The sequence below is a fragment of the Montipora capricornis genome, chromosome 5 (assembly GCF_036669925.1).
Source record: "Montipora capricornis isolate CH-2021 chromosome 5, ASM3666992v2, whole genome shotgun sequence".
Taxonomy (NCBI): Eukaryota; Metazoa; Cnidaria; class Anthozoa; order Scleractinia; family Acroporidae; genus Montipora; species Montipora capricornis.
The window spans coordinates 18,126,076-18,146,075 of record NC_090887.1 but is presented as its reverse complement, the minus strand read 5'-3'; the positions used below and the strand labels follow the sequence as shown (position 1 = coordinate 18,146,075).

At 40.3% G+C, this 20,000-nt stretch overlaps 3 protein-coding genes across 4 annotated transcripts in view; 1 reads left to right on the top strand and 2 right to left on the bottom strand.

The window, feature by feature from the left end:
• The window catches only part of LOC138048466 (mucin-2-like), a 97,281-nt gene extending 84,898 nt beyond the window's left edge, over positions 1–12,383 (bottom strand). Inside the window, exons 1-12 of the mRNA XM_068894652.1 lie at positions 10,978–12,383; positions 10,160–10,239; positions 8,844–8,999; positions 8,349–8,441; positions 6,332–6,424; positions 5,949–6,044; positions 4,918–5,028; positions 3,948–4,148; positions 2,200–2,400; positions 1,790–1,831; positions 919–1,226; positions 1–78 (exon numbers count right to left, since the gene is read on the bottom strand). The exon at positions 1–78 is cut by the window's left edge and continues 499 nt beyond it. Of these exons, the coding sequence (XP_068750753.1) occupies positions 1–78; positions 919–1,226; positions 1,790–1,831; positions 2,200–2,400; positions 3,948–4,148; positions 4,918–5,028; positions 5,949–6,044; positions 6,332–6,424; positions 8,349–8,441; positions 8,844–8,999; positions 10,160–10,239; positions 10,978–11,063 (1,545 nt within the window). The 5' untranslated portion in view covers positions 11,064–12,383. The remainder of the gene's footprint in view (positions 79–918; positions 1,227–1,789; positions 1,832–2,199; positions 2,401–3,947; positions 4,149–4,917; positions 5,029–5,948; positions 6,045–6,331; positions 6,425–8,348; positions 8,442–8,843; positions 9,000–10,159; positions 10,240–10,977) is intronic.
• Positions 12,384–12,518: 135 nt separating this feature from the next.
• On the bottom strand, positions 12,519–16,933 carry LOC138049752 (citrate synthase-lysine N-methyltransferase CSKMT, mitochondrial-like). The gene is made up of 2 exons (XM_068896159.1): positions 16,661–16,933; positions 12,519–13,905 (listed from the first exon to the last, which is right to left on the bottom strand). The coding sequence occupies exons 1-2, from the start codon at positions 16,740–16,742 to the stop codon at positions 13,175–13,177; spliced, it is 813 nt and encodes a 270-aa protein (XP_068752260.1). The 5' UTR covers positions 16,743–16,933; the 3' UTR covers positions 12,519–13,174.
• Positions 16,934–16,949: 16 nt separating this feature from the next.
• LOC138049753 (protein-L-isoaspartate(D-aspartate) O-methyltransferase-like) overlaps positions 16,950–20,000 on the top strand; it is a 6,508-nt gene continuing 3,457 nt past the window's right edge. For both annotated transcript variants that reach the window (XM_068896160.1, XM_068896161.1), the window contains exons 1-4: positions 16,950–17,093; positions 17,160–17,264; positions 19,423–19,454; positions 19,642–19,746. In XM_068896160.1, the coding sequence (XP_068752261.1) occupies positions 17,000–17,093; positions 17,160–17,264; positions 19,423–19,454; positions 19,642–19,746 (336 nt within the window). In that variant the 5' untranslated portion in view covers positions 16,950–16,999. The remainder of the gene's footprint in view (positions 17,094–17,159; positions 17,265–19,422; positions 19,455–19,641; positions 19,747–20,000) is intronic.

Below are 20,000 nucleotides of genomic sequence, written 5' to 3'. Positions count from 1 at the left end.
AATAACATCTTTTTGACCATCCCACAGAACATTAACTCCATCTTTAGTTTTCAGCAAGATATACCAGCCACCGCCAACCTGTTTCATAAACAACATTTAGGTTAACACCACTAACTTCATTTGACTCTCCACATTGTTGTGATATTGCGTCAAAGTATCATATATATAGCGCACTCTGAGTTTACTTCAGCTTCGCTTTCAAAACAGTTGTAAATGAAAACACAAAAAGAAAGTGGTGACTTAATTTAGGGACGGATTTTTTCTAAGGATGGAAAAGCGAAGAAACAAAATAAATAACAGGAAGCAAACGACCCTCAATTCGAAACGCAATACAGTTGCGTCCTATCCCAATCCAATGACACAAGAGATTGTAAGAACCTGCGCGGCAACTGTATTAGGCCTGTTCCAAACGTCGTGCTACTGCCGTGCCGAACTCAAATGAAATTGTCATTTCGATTTAAACACGGCAGTAGCACGCCGTTTGAAACCATTAAGCGCGGCACGGCTGATTTAGGTTCGGCACGACTACTTAACACGGCAGGACTTGCCGTGCCGCACGGCAGTAGGACGACTTGGTTTCAAACGGCGTGCTATTGTTGCGCCGAACTCAATTCATAAATTAATTTAACGTCTTTTGCATTACTTGCATACTATTACGCTGGATGGATGGTTTGTTTTGTCTTTTGAATTTGGCACGACTGTATTAGGTTCGACGTTTGAAACCGCTGCCGTGCCATCGTCGTGCCACTGCCAAGCCAAATTCGTTTGAGTTCGGCACGGCAGTAGCACGACGTTTGAAAGAGGCCTTAATTTGGTTACAGTTTTCAAGGGCGAAGCCAATTTTTCTAGGCATGATAAACCGATCCATAAGAGCCGATGCTTTCAAATTTTATCAGTCAATTCAGAAAACTCACTGACCTCTTTAATTATGGGACTCGACAAAGTATGCGGCAGACGAATCTTTTGCTTGTTAATTTCCACGTGGAACTTCGACTGCGTCTTGGCACCTAGGAATACTTCTACGCCATCTACTATCAAGCCCAGCGTTTTCTGGCATGGCTGACTGACGTTATAGCAGTCTGGGTTCCCGTTCAGCCAGATTTTTAGTTTCATGGGGTTAAGGGTGTCCATGACCAAGAATGTTGGACAAGTTCCTCTGTACGTGTAGCCAGTGTTGTCGAATGTCTTAAAGTGGTCAATACCGCTTACAAAACATCTTCCTGGGGCTAAAACAAGAAAGACAAAAATGAGGCACTTGTTGCAAATTTAGGTCGGTGAAATAACCGAACTACGAAGAAAAGGAACGTCAAGGCTCTATTACTTTTCTCAGACAAGGACGACAAGCTAAAAACCGTGTCCCAAAGCACTTCAATGCCTGGTTCATAACACCTTGAGACGTTGAAAATCTTTCACACTGTTAGAAAGGCGTATGGTGCGAAATTCCTAGTGATGTGGTCTGTCCTTTGTGGAATGTCAAAGCTGGGTGTGCAACTGCTCTGATACATTAACTACCACAACCTAAGGCTACGATTGTGCCCTCCTCCCTGTGTTTTCTGTATGTCCATGACGGTAAAGAGGAAAACTTTTCCATCCTTTTCTTAAGAAAAGAGACGCATGATTGCAGGATGCCATATCCTACGCTGCAATCTGATAGGAACTATAAAGATGCCCAATGCCACAGTAACGTTCGCTTAAACGGGAGCAAAAGATCAATCGTTTAAGGGTTCGTGTGTTAGGTGTTGAAGAGAGGAATATCACTACTGTCTAGCATCTTTGAACAGCTACTAACCATCTATGATCGTCGGAACCGGAGGCAGTGGATTAATTTCTTCTGCAATGTAAAAAAAAAAAAAGAAGAAGAATTTCAGTAGTGACTTTCAAACCTAACTCCTAAATCTTATGTGAAATATTAGCGAACCAAATTCACAATTTATTTTGATGCAAAGATGCATATCATACGTTCCTTCCAACTGTATAGAAAAATTATGCAATGAAGTTTTAATATTGAGCTTGGTTTGTTGGGAGATCGAAGAAAAAAAATAGTCTTGAGTTGATGAGGCCAACATTCTAATCAAATATTTCTTTGAGATGCTAGGTTTTGAAACCCGGTGAATGAATGCAGTGATGACTATTTTCCGTTACATCATCGACATACTCGATAACATTTCCTTATAACCCTTCAAGACACAAATTCCTCACTTGAGCATATTGCTTCACAGAGCCGCTTTGTTTGAAAGTTGTTTGCGTTTCCAAGGCAACCAAGTGCATTGAACGGCATACAGGATTTCTCAGAACTGTCATAAAAATACGATGTGTTGGCTCTCTTGATGCTGCTATCAGGGAAGCCGTAACCACGTGGATTCCAAATCTTCAAACAAAGGTCTCTTGTATCCGTCGGATCTGGCAAAGGAAATTTAAAAAATCATATTGTTATTATGAATTAGTAAATTTTCAGCTCCGACTTTTCCGTTTCTAGCTTTTTGATTGGCTAAAAAACTCCGACTATGAGCCAATAGTCGAAGTTTTACGTCATATGGAAAATAGTGCGCCAAGATGCTCTTTCCGGACGCATTGTAAAATTGTGGAAATAAAAATCGGCGACAAAACCCGGTTTGAGAATTTACTAAAACAATTATTCCGCTCGCCCTTGTTGGATATGAAGTGATTATAGCCAACTCGCGCTACGCGCTCGTTGGTTATTTTATCACTTCATATCCAACTCGGGCTCATGGAATAATTGTTATATAGAACTACCGGCGTCAAATTTAGCAAGGCATGGTCCATAATACAGCTTCAAATAGGTATTTTCTTATAGGCCTCTTGGCTTCTAAGCTTCTGGAGCAGGAGAGATGGCGCAGTGGTGAGAGCACTTGCTTCCCAGTAATGTGGTCCGGGTTCGATTCCCATACTCGGCGCCATATGTGGGTTGAGTTTGTTGGTTTTTTACTCTGCACTGAGAGGTCTTTCTCTGGGTACCCCGGTTTTCCCCTCAGGGGCACCCAACGTCAATTTTCGGAAAATATCTGTTCGGAAGACGATTTGATATCTAGAATTTTCGGAACATTTGTTGTAAAATTTCTTGCTTGCCTGCCTGTCCTAGGATTTTCGAACATCTAAAAAATGGTATAACTGCCCGTTTTTAACGGATTTTTACCCTAAAAAGGTCAGCTAGAATTTTCGGGAGCCTTTTTTCTGGCTGAAAATTTCGGAAAGGTAAGTTTTAATTCCTATAATTTTCGGATCACTAGACTTTCAGCTAGGAAATCCGAACAGATAAAAAGTTTTTAGGGGATAAAAATATGCTTATATCTACCGTTTAAATACTAAAATACGTTTGACAATGCTATGTTTAAGTTGTTTTGAACTATATTCCCGTTGGGTGCCCCTGTTCCCCTCTCGTCAAAAACCAACATTTGACTTGATTCGGGTTCATTGTTAATTTCATTTTATAGTGTCCCCAATTAGTGCTCCAGCGCTTGAACAAGTAGACACTTAAATAAAGTTCCTTTCCTTTCCTTTCCTTTTCATTTACCTACCTTCGTAAGTCAGTACTCGCCTCAATATAATTAGCATAACATTAACAATTTTCAGTAAAATTACCCAATGGTTTTATCCGTGAGTTCTTGCAATTATCAAAGTGCCAAAGAGGAATGTCCTCACTTCTTTTGCCACATCTGAGCAAACCTTTCTTGTCTTTCCCGGGTGACAAGAAAGAGTATTTTATAGGCGCGGTTCTCTAGCAAGATGAATAGTTTTACTTACGTATGTCGTGTGACGTCATCTTATGAGCATGCGAAGTGTCATTCACGCTTGTCGTGTGACATCATGCATGGTATGCAGGTCACTGATAAAACACCACACGACCCTCCACTGCTGTTGTTATAGGACCGACCACAAATAGTACTGCACAAGAAGGTAGAAATATCTCTTATATTGAAGACACTTACCGCAGTATTTCTCGCATTCCGATTGCGAAAAAGTGGAATTTCTGGACGAGCAACTGCTGTCGACTTCCTCGAGGTACTTGATACATGCCATCCTTGATGCAGCATTGCCGTAAAAACCAATGTTTCTATTTACCGAATCTAATGCTTCGCCAAGATAATCCGCACTGATACCCTCACTGAAAGGCATCTCACACGGTTTCGCTGAAGACGGAAAATTGATGTTGGATTAAACCTCTTTTCGGTGAAGACTCCAGGGAAAGGATTGAAGTAAACTACGATTGCCTTAAATTGCACTCTTAGTGTATTATACCAGATTCACCAAGGATTTCCATGGAATAAATAGAGTGTAATGTTCTGTATATTATATAAACACCAATAAAATACCAAACCATTTCACTTTAATACTTTTGTAGTCCTAACGTAGAACAACGGCGCGATTTATTATGTAACCATAGCAACGGAGATCTTTTCACATGTGAAGGTATCACGTTTTCGCGCAAAAGCTCACCTGGTATTTTTTGGTGTTTATATAATAAACGCACTTAACCACACTCATTGATCTTCACTCCGCGTACACACGTTATTCGACACATGCGCACGTCTTGTACTCAACTTGTAAGGACGGAGTGGAGAGTACGTTACAACACATCTACCACTAAGCCTCACAAGATGCGACCCTATCCCTCCCAGCCAGTCCCACCTCTTTCCAATCAGTATAAAATGTCTTCAAACCATATTTCACAATAAATAATTCAGAAGAGCATAGGCATAGCATTTGATCTTTTCCAATCACCTAACTCTGGTTGAAATTATGTTTCCTTCTATTTCGCGTGATTCGTAAAAATGTGGGTTGGCTAAGAAGCAAGTCGTACGAAAAAAAGACAAAAAAGCAAAAAGAAACGCACAACAAAGAAAGGTTAGAAGATGAGATGGAAAACATATAAACAAAAGAAAAAGAAATAAATCCTACCAATATTGCATCCAGCACCGCTAAACCCTTGTTTGCACGAGCAGATTAGAGAGCGCACGGTGTTGTTATACTCACAAATTCCACCAACACCACAATGAGGCGAACAAATTGCTGTAAAGAACAAACAAATAGTGTGATATCAATCTTTTCGCAAGTGACCGTTCAAGATGTTACTCTGTCTAACGCCAGACGATTTTACTTGTCAATTATGCCCCTTCGACGCTCAAAGGATTAAGTTGGGCCACTTAACAAAAGCTCCGGGCTCCATCGGGCTTTTGCTGAAAGACTGTTATGTGGAATTCGTCACGATTAGGGCCACTTTCGTATGACCTTGAAAAAGTGTTCGCAATTTGTTTCACGGACCAATGTTTGGCAAGATTCAAACAAAGCTTCTCCTTATTCCCAAAGAAACTCCTAATATGGACAGGAAACAGTTCGATTGCCCAATCACATTACTGCATTTCAAATGACGTCAAAGCGAAACTTTCCAGAAAGTTCCATGGAGAGATGACGTTGTTTGCATCCGCGTTCGCTAAGCCAATGAAAATTCGCGCTCGTTTGTTTTTGTTCAATAAGCCAATAAGATGTTTTGCATTTTTGTGTGCGTTCTCTTTTTACGTTTATTTTTCAAGGTCATATGAAAGTTACTCTATATATCTCGAGTTTTCACCTGATACTAGATTAGTGAGCCGTATCTTCACCAATAAGCTGCTCATTATGCCTCACAAACGAATTCAAACTTTTCAGACTGTGAAACAACGTTAAGTTTGACCATTCAAATGAAAGCCACTGAGCCGATCGTACTTGATCTGACGTCACTACCATGTTGTGTTACTAAACAAAGAAACGTCTGCTATGTTGGTGTGCCGAACTAATGGCGACCGATCACGTGATATCCTGTGACACAATGCGGTTCTAGAAACAGTTAAATCCGAGGATAAATGAACCTAAGGCGTGACCATTTAAATGAAAGCTACCAAGCAATGGGTGTTTTTTTGTTTTGTTTTTGTTTTTCGTATTCTTTCACTTACCCACTTCGCATTGTGAACCGGTGTACCCGGCTGTGCACTCGCATGTATCCGGTCTTGAGCAGGTCCCCCCATTTTTGCAGTAAGGAACGCAAGTAGCTGCCGACAAAATAAACCAAAGAAAGTCCTCAAAGTGTACTCAAGAATACAAAGTGACAGTTGTTGGAAAGTGAGGGTTGTTCAAAAGGTTAAATGCTCGGCTTGGGCTTCGAATTTTCCACCGTTTTTTGTAAAGGAACACTTTCGATGCATTAACATTTAGTCAACGACAAAAGGCACCATCTCGACACCAGGGGAAAGAAACTAATTCAGATCCTTATTTTTATTTCCCAGATAGAGCTCCTAGATTTTGTTTATTGTTTTATTATTTCGGTATAAGAACTCACCTCTGTCGCAGAGGTCTCCTGCCCAGCCATTGGCACACACGCAGGTGTTGTTGACGCAGGTCGCTCCATTTTGACATTGTTTTGCGCATACACCTGACAAAAAAACAAAGAAGGACATAACATGTTAATTTGTGTCTGTAACCGAGGACATTTGTGAAAAAGATACCCGTCCAACGTGAATGCGGCACCGACTCACACAAGACACCGACTCACAAGAATAGAGAAAAGCTCTGACCAGGGTAGGAATTGGGAATTGAGCACCGGTGATCTAACCCGAAGGTCGTGGGTTCAATTCCCACTCTGACCAGGGTGGGAATTGAACCCACGACCTTCGGGTTAGATCACCGCTCTGTCCTTGTGTGGGCCCATTTCCATTAGTAGGGCTAACGCTCATATGGTTCTTATGGGTAGAAAACTAGCACTTCACATTACACTCTAATAGTTAAGTCTGTTGAAATACAAGTGCTACACGGCGAACGTTAGCAAAAACGTAACCCTTCCTTGTACTTGTACATGTTCATTGCCGTGACATGAACATATTAAATTCCCACGACCTGCTCCCGTCTGACCTTGTAGCTCAATCGGAAGAGCATCGGTGATCCAAGCCGAAGGTCGTAGGTTCAATTCTCACCCTGGTCAGAGTTTTTCTCTGTCCTTGTGTGGGCACATCAGTTCCATTAGTAGAGCTAACGCTCACATGGTTCATATGGGTAGAAAACTAGCACTTCACATTACACTCTAATAGTTAAGTCTGTTGAAACATAAGTGCTACACGGCCAACATTTGAAAAAACGTCACCCTTCCATGTGACTGACTCACTGACTTACTGAGTGAGAAACGTGACTGACTGACTGAATGAATGATTGAGTGAGTAACAGAATGACTAACTGACTGATGATTGATTGAATCATTGTCTGACTGAGTGACTAACTGACTGATGGCTTTCAGTGAGACTAACTGGCAGAATGATTGAGTGACCTAATGACTGATTGACTGACTGCGTGACTAACACACTTACAGACATGGATAAGAGTAAAGGTACGTTGACATAAGCTTGAAACTTCGAAAAAGCCTTGATAGAAGAACATAAAGTTTATTTCCTTCCCATTGTGAACATGCAAAGTCGAACGCCTTTAATGAGGGCAGACTTAATTCTCCAATAATACTACTTCATCCTCTATGCTATTCGATTCTTTTGTTCTCAGCCCTAAGGTCCATTCACTTTTTGGGGGTTTTTTTAAAGAAGTTCACTCCAAAATGACCATCCTTTTTTGATCCATTAATAGAATTTTCATGAGGAGAAGAGGCCACCATCTTGGATTATACGTGACGTCATTGAGCTCAACCTGACGTTTTGTGGGAAGCTTGAACACACAAGGCTGTCGGGATTCCTCTTCGCATTCCAGTCATGCCTTTTTGTTCAGCAACATAAATTCCTCAAATAGGTCAGACGGACGAAACATCGTTCATGTTGTTCACATTTCCGAGAGAAAAGGGATCAGATTATTATTGTTGTTGTTGTTGTTATTTATTTGTTTGAGCAGGTTGAAATTTTGGCAGCTCTTCAGATGATGTGGACCTGCTATACCCACCCACCCGTATACACACAGAGGACAGCCACAACTCCCCTACTCTTCTCGAATAGTGTGTGGGTTCTTTAACGTCCCACAGGGAACTAATGAACATGGAAGTTATTTGTGAGACGGGACCTCCGGCTTATCGTCCTTATCTGAGATGAGCTCAATGACGTCACGTATAATCCAAGATGGCGGCCTTCATGTGTATTTTTAACAAGGATTTCACAAGGTTAGAAAGCTATTTCAAGATTGAAATTTTGGTTAAAAGCTGGTCTCTTCATGAACTTTCTGGCAATCGATCAAAAAAGGATTGTCATATTGGAGTGAACCTCTCCTCTAAATGGTCCCTATAACCCGTTATAATGGCTGCGTTATGACCCCAGTTCAGATTAATCACAAACGAATCCAAGGGGAGCGATGTGATTTTTTTTTTCACTCACGCGTTTGACAGTATTCTCCTTCCCAGTCTACAGTGCAATCACACACTCCATTCCGGCAAACTCCTTGGTTCAGACACGGGCGAGCACACTTTTCTATAAAATGACAAAAACACATGTGAGGAGGCAGTGTGGTACAACAGATACGGTCTTGGGTTTGCGGCTGCTCCGAGTTCAAATCCCGTTCTAACCTCCGGTTTGGATTTGTTTCCGGTTTGGATTTGTTTCCGGTTGTCCCGGATTCAACTCTACCACGCTTTGTAAATAGCCAACTGGTTCCCTCCTGCCAGTTGGGGTTCTTAATAATATTTCTGTTGAGTTTAAATTGTTTCTTTCACATTGTTAAAAGTTGAGTGCCTGTAAACCAGCTTGATAGCTAAGTGCACTTCCACTATAAACAAAGCATTTCCTTTTTTTTTTTAACATTTAAGAGGATGGGTCATCATAGCCTCTAATCAAGGTGGAGGTATACGGCAACAGCATGACATGCCAACTTACTTTGAGCACAGTCTATTCCATCCCAGCCATCAAAACATTGACACGAGTTATTTACACACAATCCATGGACACAAGATGGCGAGCAAACACTGCCGTCATTTTGGATACCGAAATCACGCCGACTGCTTGAACGTCTTGACGGTGCTAAGTCGTAGTCTGGAACAAAAGGAAGAAAAATAATTACACTGAAGGCGGGAGCGGAAGTTCAGTCCTCGACCGACGTTTGGAAACCGTTAGCAAAAGATCAATGGAATGCGGCTAAAATAACCGGTTTGATCATTGGAACATGATTTGACAAAGCGCGAGACAAAAAGGATAATTCGCATCCAACGCTGTATTCAGTGACAGTAAACTGCTTTTTTCTTTTCTAAACACCTAGAGATTTTATGGGCACCAATCAATTTAATTACTCACTTTTGTTATACTGTTGTCTCTCAATCGTCTATAATCGGCAAGTGAGGAAAGAAGAGACTTCAGGATTTTAATTTTTGTCTCTTTAAATAAGGAAAAGGAAATTAGCAACTAATAAGCGAACACAGGAACACGTGCGTAGTCATAGACTCTTATTAAACACTTCCCCCAAAAATGTCTTCCTTCGTAGAGCAAATTTAAGTGTTTGCGGTCACGTGTCATTTGCTCAGGCGTCATTTGATAGGCCATGGTAACTTGTTGCTATGCAGCCCTCTCTTCAATAGAAAGAATTTAATCTTCCTTTACGGGATATTATTTGCCATTTAAACGTTAATATGACCGAATACGCTCGAAATTTCGGTTGCTGAATATTTTAACATTGAGTGCGGAAACCAAGCATTTCCACAAAAGAAAAAGATTAAAATCAAATGAAGATGAGCATTTCGTTAAGTTGCGAAGCGCTTAGTCTGTGGGAAAAAAACCCAACATTCTTAAATCAACAGAAAAGTAAACAAGCAAATTGTTTCAATCTCAAAATTGCTCAAGGTGCCAATCAACTCTTAAGTGTTTGCTTTTAAATCCAAATGGATTCTGAGACAATGCGACGCCTACATTTCTGAAATCTCAAATATGAAGTTCTCTATTCAACACCTAACTAAAGAACTGAACTGAAAATTCTCAACCAATAGTTCCATTTTCATTACGAAAAACATACATAAAACGCACAAGGAAAACGGCAGTTCATTGTCCAAAAGATACTTTAAACTGTCTAATGCAAAACACCTTATCTTCACTAAAACCATGGCATACTCCTGAGGCGATAGACTCGCCTTCAGGCTTAAGTGTCATCTGTAATATAAGTAGGCTGTGTGGGATGAAAAGGACTTCTACATTATGATACTCACACGTTCGGAAAGATTTCTGGCTTCTTTCTAAGCCATTCAGACGGTCAACTTCGGTTTCAAACGTTTCTGGTGATTCATATCTAGAAAAGAATTGTTACACAATTTGTTTGGAACGTGCAATAAATATAACTTGCATAAAGTATGATGCACATCGGCGTTCCACGAATGGTCGGTTGCTCTGTTCCACCCTGTAAGCGAAAAACCGTGGAGAGAGAGGAAACTGAATTTCCTCTTTGTTTTTCGGTCCCTCTGATGATCCGAACTCATCTCTTTCTCAAAGTGTTTAGGAGGACAAGAAAAAAAATTAGAAAACGCAGACTTCACTGGGTGAAATATAGACAAGGGAACACCAAATAAAAATACAAAACTTGATGATTTACCTCTCTATTGTTAGAAATTTGATAACGGCAATTGAGTCACGAGCTTTTTCTTTTTTCATTTTTGAAAGTTCAAAGAACTTTATATTTATTACTTTTTAAATGAAATTGCAAAAAATGAAGAATGTTTCAAACAAGCGAAAAACTGAGTCGAATTTGACAATATCCATAAAAAATTTCAGACGCGTTGTCGGTCTACCAAAATTGTACAGCTAATATCACTATATTTCCTCTTAGACTCTGTTTTTCAACCTCCAAAGTGCTTGCTTTCACCGGGATTGGGCTAGTTTGCCTCGTTAGACAACAATCTCACTGCAAAATTTCAACTTTGAGTAGATTCAATTCGCATTTCTTGTACGTTAAATCTAATAAAATCAGTACATACAGTACTACTAAATCCTCTCTAATACCGAAGGTTTTTTTGGTGTGTGTATCAGTTACCTTAATCCATCAGCAAGTCCTTTGACGGAAAACAGAGATAATATGGCAACAAAGAACAGTTGGCGAAAGCGCCAGGTGTAAAGCATTCTACCCCCAATTTGTTCCTTTAGTTCTGCTCTCCTTTTTCGTTCAGCCTGGTCTGTTTTTCTCGTCAAACCCCTATACTTTTACGGTTTTTATGTCTTTGTCAAATGACCAGCCTACTATTCTGGTCAGTTTTCCTTTAGGTCGCGTTAGGGGGCTCCAAAAACACGGCCTGTAATAGTGTTGATCATTCTAGCTTAAGTAAATTTAACCCAATTCGTAAAAAGGTGTAAAACTCTCCGCAGCCAATAAGGTTTTTTCTCTGAATTCTGAATAGTTCTTAAGGGGCTTTTTCAACCATGGCGACCTAAGATTTGACCCCATAAATAGGGCAAAAATCACAAAATGTGCCGTAACCATGAAAATCTAATCATTGTGTTTTGATAAAGTCTCAATTTTTAGCCACTGACAGCTAGAAGCTCTCCCTTAGTTCAATAAAAACTGTAAATTAAATTACCAAGATAAACAAAAGAACATTGATTTTACTTCAAGTGAATGGAAACATACAAATAAACCAAAACTCTTCATATTTTTTCAAAGACCGCCTCACATTAAAACGCGTGAAATGAAAAAAAACCTCCTTCCTCCACAATCTCCTTCAACAAGAGGCGCTGCGAATTATTAACTTCACAAATAATAAAATTTGTTAACCGGCAATTTGGCAAAGGTTTCCAAATTTTTTAACAGGTTACAAGATGCTTCGCAATTAATTTACGAGCAATCTTCAAATTTTAATCGGGAACCCAGTTTTTACATACCATTGTCGATGGCTGTTTTTCTGTGCTTCATCAAAAAAAGAATCACGGCAAAAACAACGAAAGATCATAAAGGATAAAGTTATCCTGCCTTTCTCACAACAGGGGTTGGACTAAAGAAGGGTGGAGCATATTTTCAACACGTGAAATGGAACAAGAGCTTTTTTCTGTTAAAAGTACTTAGTCTCAGAGAAAATTCTATGCTAGGCCGTTAAAAATATTTAGAGTAACGGACGTAACGTCCTTCTTATGGTTCCTCGAGGAAAAACATAAACTTTTAGTTGCATCTTAAGTGAAAAGTGCACGATTTAACGCCCTTCACGTCGGGTTCACCTAACATGTATGAACGTGCCATATACGTTCAAAAGTTTAAGTTTCGTTAGCTCTAAATGAAACCCTAAGAAGTATCATTCAAATGAAAAGTTTGAATGGAAATCTCAATCGCAAGGCAAAATACAAACGTTTACATTCCGGTTTGACACCCAACGATATTTTCTCTCTCACGAACTAAGCAAGACAACTTCGAACCGGAAGCACGTGCGATACCAACAATTTTCACGTGCGCGCGTTGTCATGAAAGCAGAAAAGAACTGAGAAGAATATTGACCTATCACCTTCTGTCAGAGTATCACGTCTTGTTCACGTGACAACCGCACCGTTCACTTCCGTCTCAACTGATCATGGCATTCACCTTGATTCACATTTCAGACCAAAGTGTTTTATTTTTAGGGGACGCGAGAAAGGTGGGGCGGGGGGGTACTTAAGAGCCGGATACCAAAACTGTTTGCTTTTGGATTGGTTTTTGGGCGTTGTACTCGCCCGTTTTGTAATTAGGGTGCCACGAGCCCAATTTCAATGAGCGACGAAATCAAAAACCTCAGATCGTTGTGTTCATCTTGCATTTTCCCTTTCTCTTTCTTGTGTGTGCGTGCCAATTAGTAGGCGTTGATCATGAAAATGTGACCATATGGACGACCACGAACAAGATGACGAATAACGAGAAGACGGTGAAGAAGACGGAGACAAAGACCGTGACATTGACAATGATAATGATGATGATTTGAAGACAACGATAAGGGGGAGTATTTCTCCAGTTTCTCCAGCTCACAAAGAAATGAGTACCTTGCCGTTGCAACAAAGACAATTCCTTGGAAAAGTGGATTTCTTTAGCGTAGGATGGCAAAGGACAATTCCTTTTTTTCCCCTCATGATGGTGAAAACGAAAAAGCAATGCTCTGATGCAATCCTTTGTCTCACTATGTATTCCCTTGACATATGCAAAGCAACGTTTCGACTGCTTGCTGTTAGCAAGCCCGGCTTCATTAGGCTATGAAGTTCTGATTAAGATTACATGATGCTCAGTACTTAGAAGCGAAAGTCACCTTGTGGACGACATACATAAAATGTTGGAAGCCTGAACGAACTTCTAGTTCACGCCAAACCCAAACCGCCTCACAATTCTCTTTGTCGTTACGTTGAAGCATTTGATGCTTCCCTTTCTCGAAAAGATTTAGCCGTAGTTCAGGAGGTTCATCTGTAAACTGAATGAGTTTTCCGTTGGGTCGTAGTACACGCAAAGCTTCTTTCACCACCTCTCCGAAGGCGATTTCTCCACTGGGCCCCTTCAGCACAGCATCAGAGGTACCTTTGTCAAGAACCAACGCAAACGTCCCATCGTTAAAGGGTAAATTCTTTACATCAGCTTGGTGACAAGCGAATCCCGTAAAATCGCAGGGGTGCAGCATACTCTCCTTGGGATCTGTGATCATCTTGGCCGAGATTCCGTGTTTATCGATGAATTTTTCCATCGCTTTTATTGCCTCGAATGAAAAGTCAACGCAATCGACACGGCATTTCCGGTTCAAGTGTTCAAAAAGTTCCCAGCTAAAGTCTGAGGTACCACAACCAATATCCAGTATTCTCAGAAAGTCATCTGCGCGAAGAATAGGAAGATGTGGTTCAAGATAAGCTGCGACATCTTCAAAATGCACGAACCAATCAAAGCGCTTACCGCCTTGACGATTCGCATAAAAAGTATTCCAGAACGACTGATGGGACATGTCTCCAAAGGAACGCATTAGAAACAAACCTGAAAGATGAAAATTTCATCAATAACTTGAAATGAATCTCGTATAAAAATATACTTTACCTATCTCGTTTCTTCTTCAGTTTCGTCTCTCATATTTTCACCACGATTAGCACGGGCTTGAAATACGGATTCACCTTTCAACTCGTCTAAAGGTTAACATGTTAGGCTGAAATTTAATATTACGGTTACAAAATCTCTTTTATTTTGTTTTTAAAGGGGGCATCTATAATGGCCCTGGTAAACGACAAAACTTTCCAGGTTTAAGATGACTCAAATCAGTTTCATCACATCTAAAAGACACCCTATATTTTTTCTTCAAATTCGTTTCTTCAAAAAAAAATTTTATTGCTGGAAATGATAAGCAGGTTAAGTTGAAACTGTGCGAAAATATTTTAAAAATATGTGTAGCGGATTTAGAACTGCAGGAATAGGCCATTTCCGAGTTCATGTCTGCCTCATCTTCAAAGCGAGTCTACGTGCAAAGTTTTTGTGATGATAACTAGTTCTGCTTTACATATGAAGACTTGAAGAACTCCGGGCATTTGAACTTTTGAAGATTAAATCGTTCAAATTCCCGACCCTCGGGTCAAAATGGTGTTCAAATGCCCTACCCTCGGGCCAAAATGATGTTCAAATGCCCTAGCCTATCGTCGGATTTGTCTGATAAACCCTACTAAAGAACAATTGTCCTTGACTCCTGTCTTCTTTAATAAAGCTTGTGTATGAACATGCCGACCCACGTTTCGTGACCCTTTATACGACGATACCGTTTTTACCAGACTTGAACAACTACAAAAACACAACTTTAACATTAAAACTATTAAAAGTGACTTGAAATTGAATTAATTAATTCGGAAAATGTCAATAAGCAACTATAAGCTGCTCTAACTCCGAAACATGGCAAAGGCTGTTTAACGATGGTACTGTACACTTATCAACAACAGAGCCTAGAGCGTTTACCACTGTATGTATTTTAAATTGTTCAGTGTCCGTTGAATACCTCTAACAGAAACGTACATGGGGTTGTGAAAATGTACCATATTGTTTTGACTCTGTAACATGGCAAAGACAAATTCATGGGGCCAAAATTCCTTTGAAGACAACTTTTGAAGGCATTTGTTGTAAGCTAATCGCTCACAAATGCTATATCTCTTCCTTTAAACTCTTCCATCTCGTCCAAACAGTTGAAAGCTGTTTGCGACTTCAGCGCCGGAAAAAAAATCATTTGAAACCTGACACTTCTGGTTCAATTTTCCCCACCCAGCCAGGCAAAGGTCAAATTCCCCACACCCGGGCACAAAAAATAGTCAAATACCAGGGGTTTTTCCGGGGGAGGGGGGAAGTTTCGATTTGATTGGCGCATTACCAGTGGAAAAGTTAAGGTGGCTCTAAACCCGCTCCAGAGATTTTTTTAACCTTGCAGTTTCACCTTAGCCTGGAGGTTACTTTCCAGAAATAAAAATTGGAGGTCACTTAGTTTGTTTGTGAGATATAAGCGTTTAAACACAAATAACACAAATAGAGGGTGTCTCTAAATAGTTCTCCTCTTGCTTTGGTGACTTTCTTACGTCATGATATTGAGAGCATCATATTTCAGCTACAACACTTTCAACACCAAATTTGACATCACACCAACCCAAAACTGTGTTTATTGCCATCAGAAATTGTGTTAATGACTGCCTGTAGTGCACAAGAGGTCATCACCCAGTTACATCCAAAATGATTGCCAATTATGGCAATTTCAGCATACCTCAAAAAGACACATTTTCAAACACCATTCCTCGCTACGCAAACCTACCCGAACTAAACAAAGTTATCTTCAAAGCTTACAATACAACTGTCAATTATGCAAGGTCTCACCCCAAAAAACAAATAGACAACCCGGCCATACCGAGGTAAAACAACTAGACAAGCAATTGCAAAAACGCTGAGATACTGAATTGAATTCACCTCTTCTTCCTAAAACCCCTCTTCCAGCTCATAAGGAAAGCCCCAATGCCCCTCCCTTCCCCCCCCCCCCCTCCCACCCTTTTGCAATGTTGATACCCTTTAGTTTAAGTGCCAAGTGGAAATGGAAACAACTTTGCTTGGGGGGAAGAGGGGTTGAGGATGCGCTGACTTGTGAATGACAAGCATTGTATGGTTATCGACAGTGACTGAGTGTCTCAACTCCAAGCCTTCAAGATGGCGGTTTGGAGATATTTTTTGCACATAGAACACCCGGAAAATGGCGGCCAAGGCGGATATATTGATTGCTATGTTCAAAACACACTTTGTGCTATGCTTTCAAGTAGATTTCAAAACATCTGTTTTACCTTCCATTTTTACCTTCCGTTCTCCTTCAATATGCAAGGCTGCTGCCTAAGAAAATTTTAAAGGGGCCCTCATAGCTAAACGCTGAGAACTTAGGAGCCCAACATATGAAGTGAAAGGTGTTGCTGTGAAAAATTAAGGAGCCCAGAGCTATTCTTTGGGAGCCCCAGGCTACCGGGCTCCTGTTAGGCAACAGCCTTGGATATGGTACTACAACATTGCCTTAACGTGAAGCAGTGTGACAGAGTCAATCCTTCTAATGGAATATACAGTCTCTTCGAATTTGCTGAAACTAGCTTGAGGCACGTTGATCGAATGGACCAATCTTTTTTCGGTCACGAAGTCACGTAATATCATTTATGTCACGGAATATTACATCAATTTAATCACGCGGTCCCGGAAATGTTTCTTTAAGCCCCCAGTATCAATGAAATGTTCTTACGTTTTTGGCTCTTCAGAAGACTGACCCCGGCCTTGATAAATGAAGAAGAACATCTTCGTCCAAGCACTTTAACAGGCAGCATTCTCTGATCTCGGCTCTGAAATCGAGCAAATCATCTTGAACCCTTCTTACTTCCACCTACAAAAAGAACTGTTTAGGTACTAATATTAAACAGAAATGGTCGAGAAGGGAATTGAGCCTATCCTGAAGAAGACTGACAATCTTGCCACGCTTTCTAAACGTATCGACCGCCATTTTAAAATGGACTGACGAATCTTACGACCAGCAGTTGTGCGCATGTGTTAATGCGAAGCGTCATGTAAACACACATCATGGCGGATGGGAGTTGCAAATAGGTTTTTCGGAATTTTGCAAAAAATGGCTTGGAGAGCTCATGGCACGAGCAATGACGATCTCATCGATCAGCTTAAAGGTACAGTAAATTGTCGTTTGATGCTCTTGGTGAAGATTTTTACACAGAATCTCTTTCCAATTTCAGTTCACGGCGTTTTGAAAAGTGCACGAGTAGAAGATGCCTTGAGGAAAGTTGACAGAAAGCACTACTGTAGATGGAGAGCTTTCGAAGATTCCCCACAGCCGATAGGTTTGTTTTATATACAAATATTAAATTTGTGGGAATTGTATCATCGTAAAATATCGTTATTTTACCCCAAGTTGAAGACTGCATATTTAATTAGGTTGTGTGTTGACCAACCTCTTTTGGTTTTTACATAATTCCCTTAGTGAGCGATCTTTGTAAAAGAGGAGAGCAGTGGACCCACAAGAATGGATTACTTCTAGAGCATTCATTTCTCATGGCAATCAGAATAAATGAAAATAATTGGGGTGGGGGGAGCTGCCTTTAATATCTTTGTTATTGTCCAGGCCTTGGTTTTCCAAAAGGTGGAATGTGCTATCCAACGGATAAATCACTATCCAGTAGATGAACACTGTCAAAACCAACTGAGTTATCAAGTGGATAGATCAGTGGTTTTTTTTTTTTTTTTTTTTTTTTTTTTTTTTTGGGGGGGGGGGGGGAGGGGGGGTTTTCTCAGTTATCACTTGGGCTATGATTCAACAATAAAACAGCATCATTTTTCTACAGCATGGCCTGCTAAATTGAGAAATTTCTTTTTGTAACTTGATTTAAAGATATAGAGACATGATAAGTATGTGACTTCCCTGCTAGCAGTGGAATCTTTATTTTTTGTGTTCGCTGGGCTGACGAGTTCAGGAAAAAGAGGCTTCTGTCCTGGGTCGAAAACTCACTTTGATCCAACCGCCGTCCACAACCTTGGACAGCACTCTTCAAACCGCATGCCCCATGATATGTTTGCTGACTGCGACTTGAGCCTGCTGTGTCCCGCCCATTCCTTTATAGTAATCCTGCTGTTGTTAAATGAGCCCACACAACATGCAGGGCTCGAAATTGCGACCAATACGGTCGCATTTGCGACTAAATTTTTCCCTTTGCGACTAAAATATCTGGAGAAGTCGCAAATTTGCGACTTGTTGTCACCTTCGTTCTTTCGAAACAAAAGAGTTAGCAGTTGCCACTATGCTGCTACTTTTGCTAAAATAAATAAATAAATGACAAAATTATTTTGTTTCTCGCTGTGAATTTTCTCTGAACGTAGCATAATTGTATAGCACAGCTCCATTCCTTCGATCATTCGCCATTTTCAGCAGTTTCTTTACACACAAGTACTGCGGGCTCATATTTTTCTGCTAAACCGCTGAGAACACAATGCAGCGCGGCGATTTTGCGACTAAAATTTGCGAAATTGCGACTAAATTTTCGTATCTTATCGCAAAATGCGACTGGATTTTTTCCTTAATTTCGAGCCCTGACATGAAGTATCATGTGAGGATTCAATCGCTAAGTAACTGCTGCCCATTCTCAACACAGTGAGTTTTGTCTCCCATGGCAGAGGTATCTTTTGCTATACTCATCAGCGCAGCAAACGCAAAGGAAAAGAGACCTCAGCTGGCAGGGAAATATCTGACATACATTGTAAAGCAAGTTTTTCCAGTTTAGTTTATTTTGAGCGAATGTGAGAGAATGTTTCAACAAATATTAAATGAAAGGTGTGGCTGTGTGATGCAGCTCGAGTCAAATACCCACATTTCACCCTTGCTCACCATAGAGTCTCCAGTAGCTCAGTGGTTAGAGCATCTGTACTAGATCACGGAGGGTCGTGGGTTCGAATCCCATCTGGGGCTCGGATTTTTCCGAGTTCCCAGTGGGTTCAATAATTATTGTAACACCTTTCATTTAATATGTGTTAGTTTATTTTACAAATGTAAATGCAGGCAAAAACTTACAGGACAACCTTTAAACTGGGTTAGTAGGATGTATCATTTACACAGAATTAGTATGTAATGAAAGGCTTTCAGATACTACCTTAATGTAATAATAGTGCAGGTTATAGTACTTTATGCAATGGCTACATGTTATATGGCCTTTTCATGCATTGGTTTGATTGTAATTCTCCAAGCCAAAGAACTGTGTTGAAATGCTGTAGCAAATAGTATTATTATTGCTTCCAGTTGTTGGACTAAAATTTGCAAAAATCCATTAATTTTTATGTACCTTTGAAGAACATTGCAGACATGAAGCTTACCGGTAACCAACTATTTTGTTTTTTACGGCTGCCAAAAATGAAAAGGTGTTGCTGTGGCCAGATAGACTGGTTCATTGTGATTGCACACAAGAGTCAAACCTGCAACTTATGTTGTTCTGTTTCCTCTTGGATTTTCAGGTTTCCAAGCAACCATTAGTGCCCCACACATGGTAGGTTTTGAAGGAGCGTTGCAAAACCCAACAACCACATCTATGAGGAGAATAGGAAAACTTGCTGTTTATTTATATTGCAGACACTGGGTTGAAGATCTTTTCTTTTTAGTCTTGTCTTTATTGCATACCTTCAGTGAACCATGTTAACTAATCACCAGAAAACATCTTTCATCTCTTTTCTCAGCATGTGTATGCATTACAGCAACTTGAGAATCACCTCAAAGAAGGAGCTTGTGCTCTTGATGTTGGATCAGGAAGTGGATTCCTCACAGCAGCTATGGCATACATGGTAAAAAATACTATATTGGTCTTTTGCACCAAGTCTCACTATTACATACCTGAACAGTGCTCTTCTCTTTAACAAATGGATTCCATGTTGCCTTGCGTCTGTTCAGTAATAGATCACAGATGACATCAAAATGTGGTAAGAACAAAAAAGTGGTACACGAGGTGATACCCAAGTGTCACTGATCTTCTTATCACATTTTGACATCTTCTGTGATCTATTACTGAACAGATACACAGCAACAGGCAATCTATTTG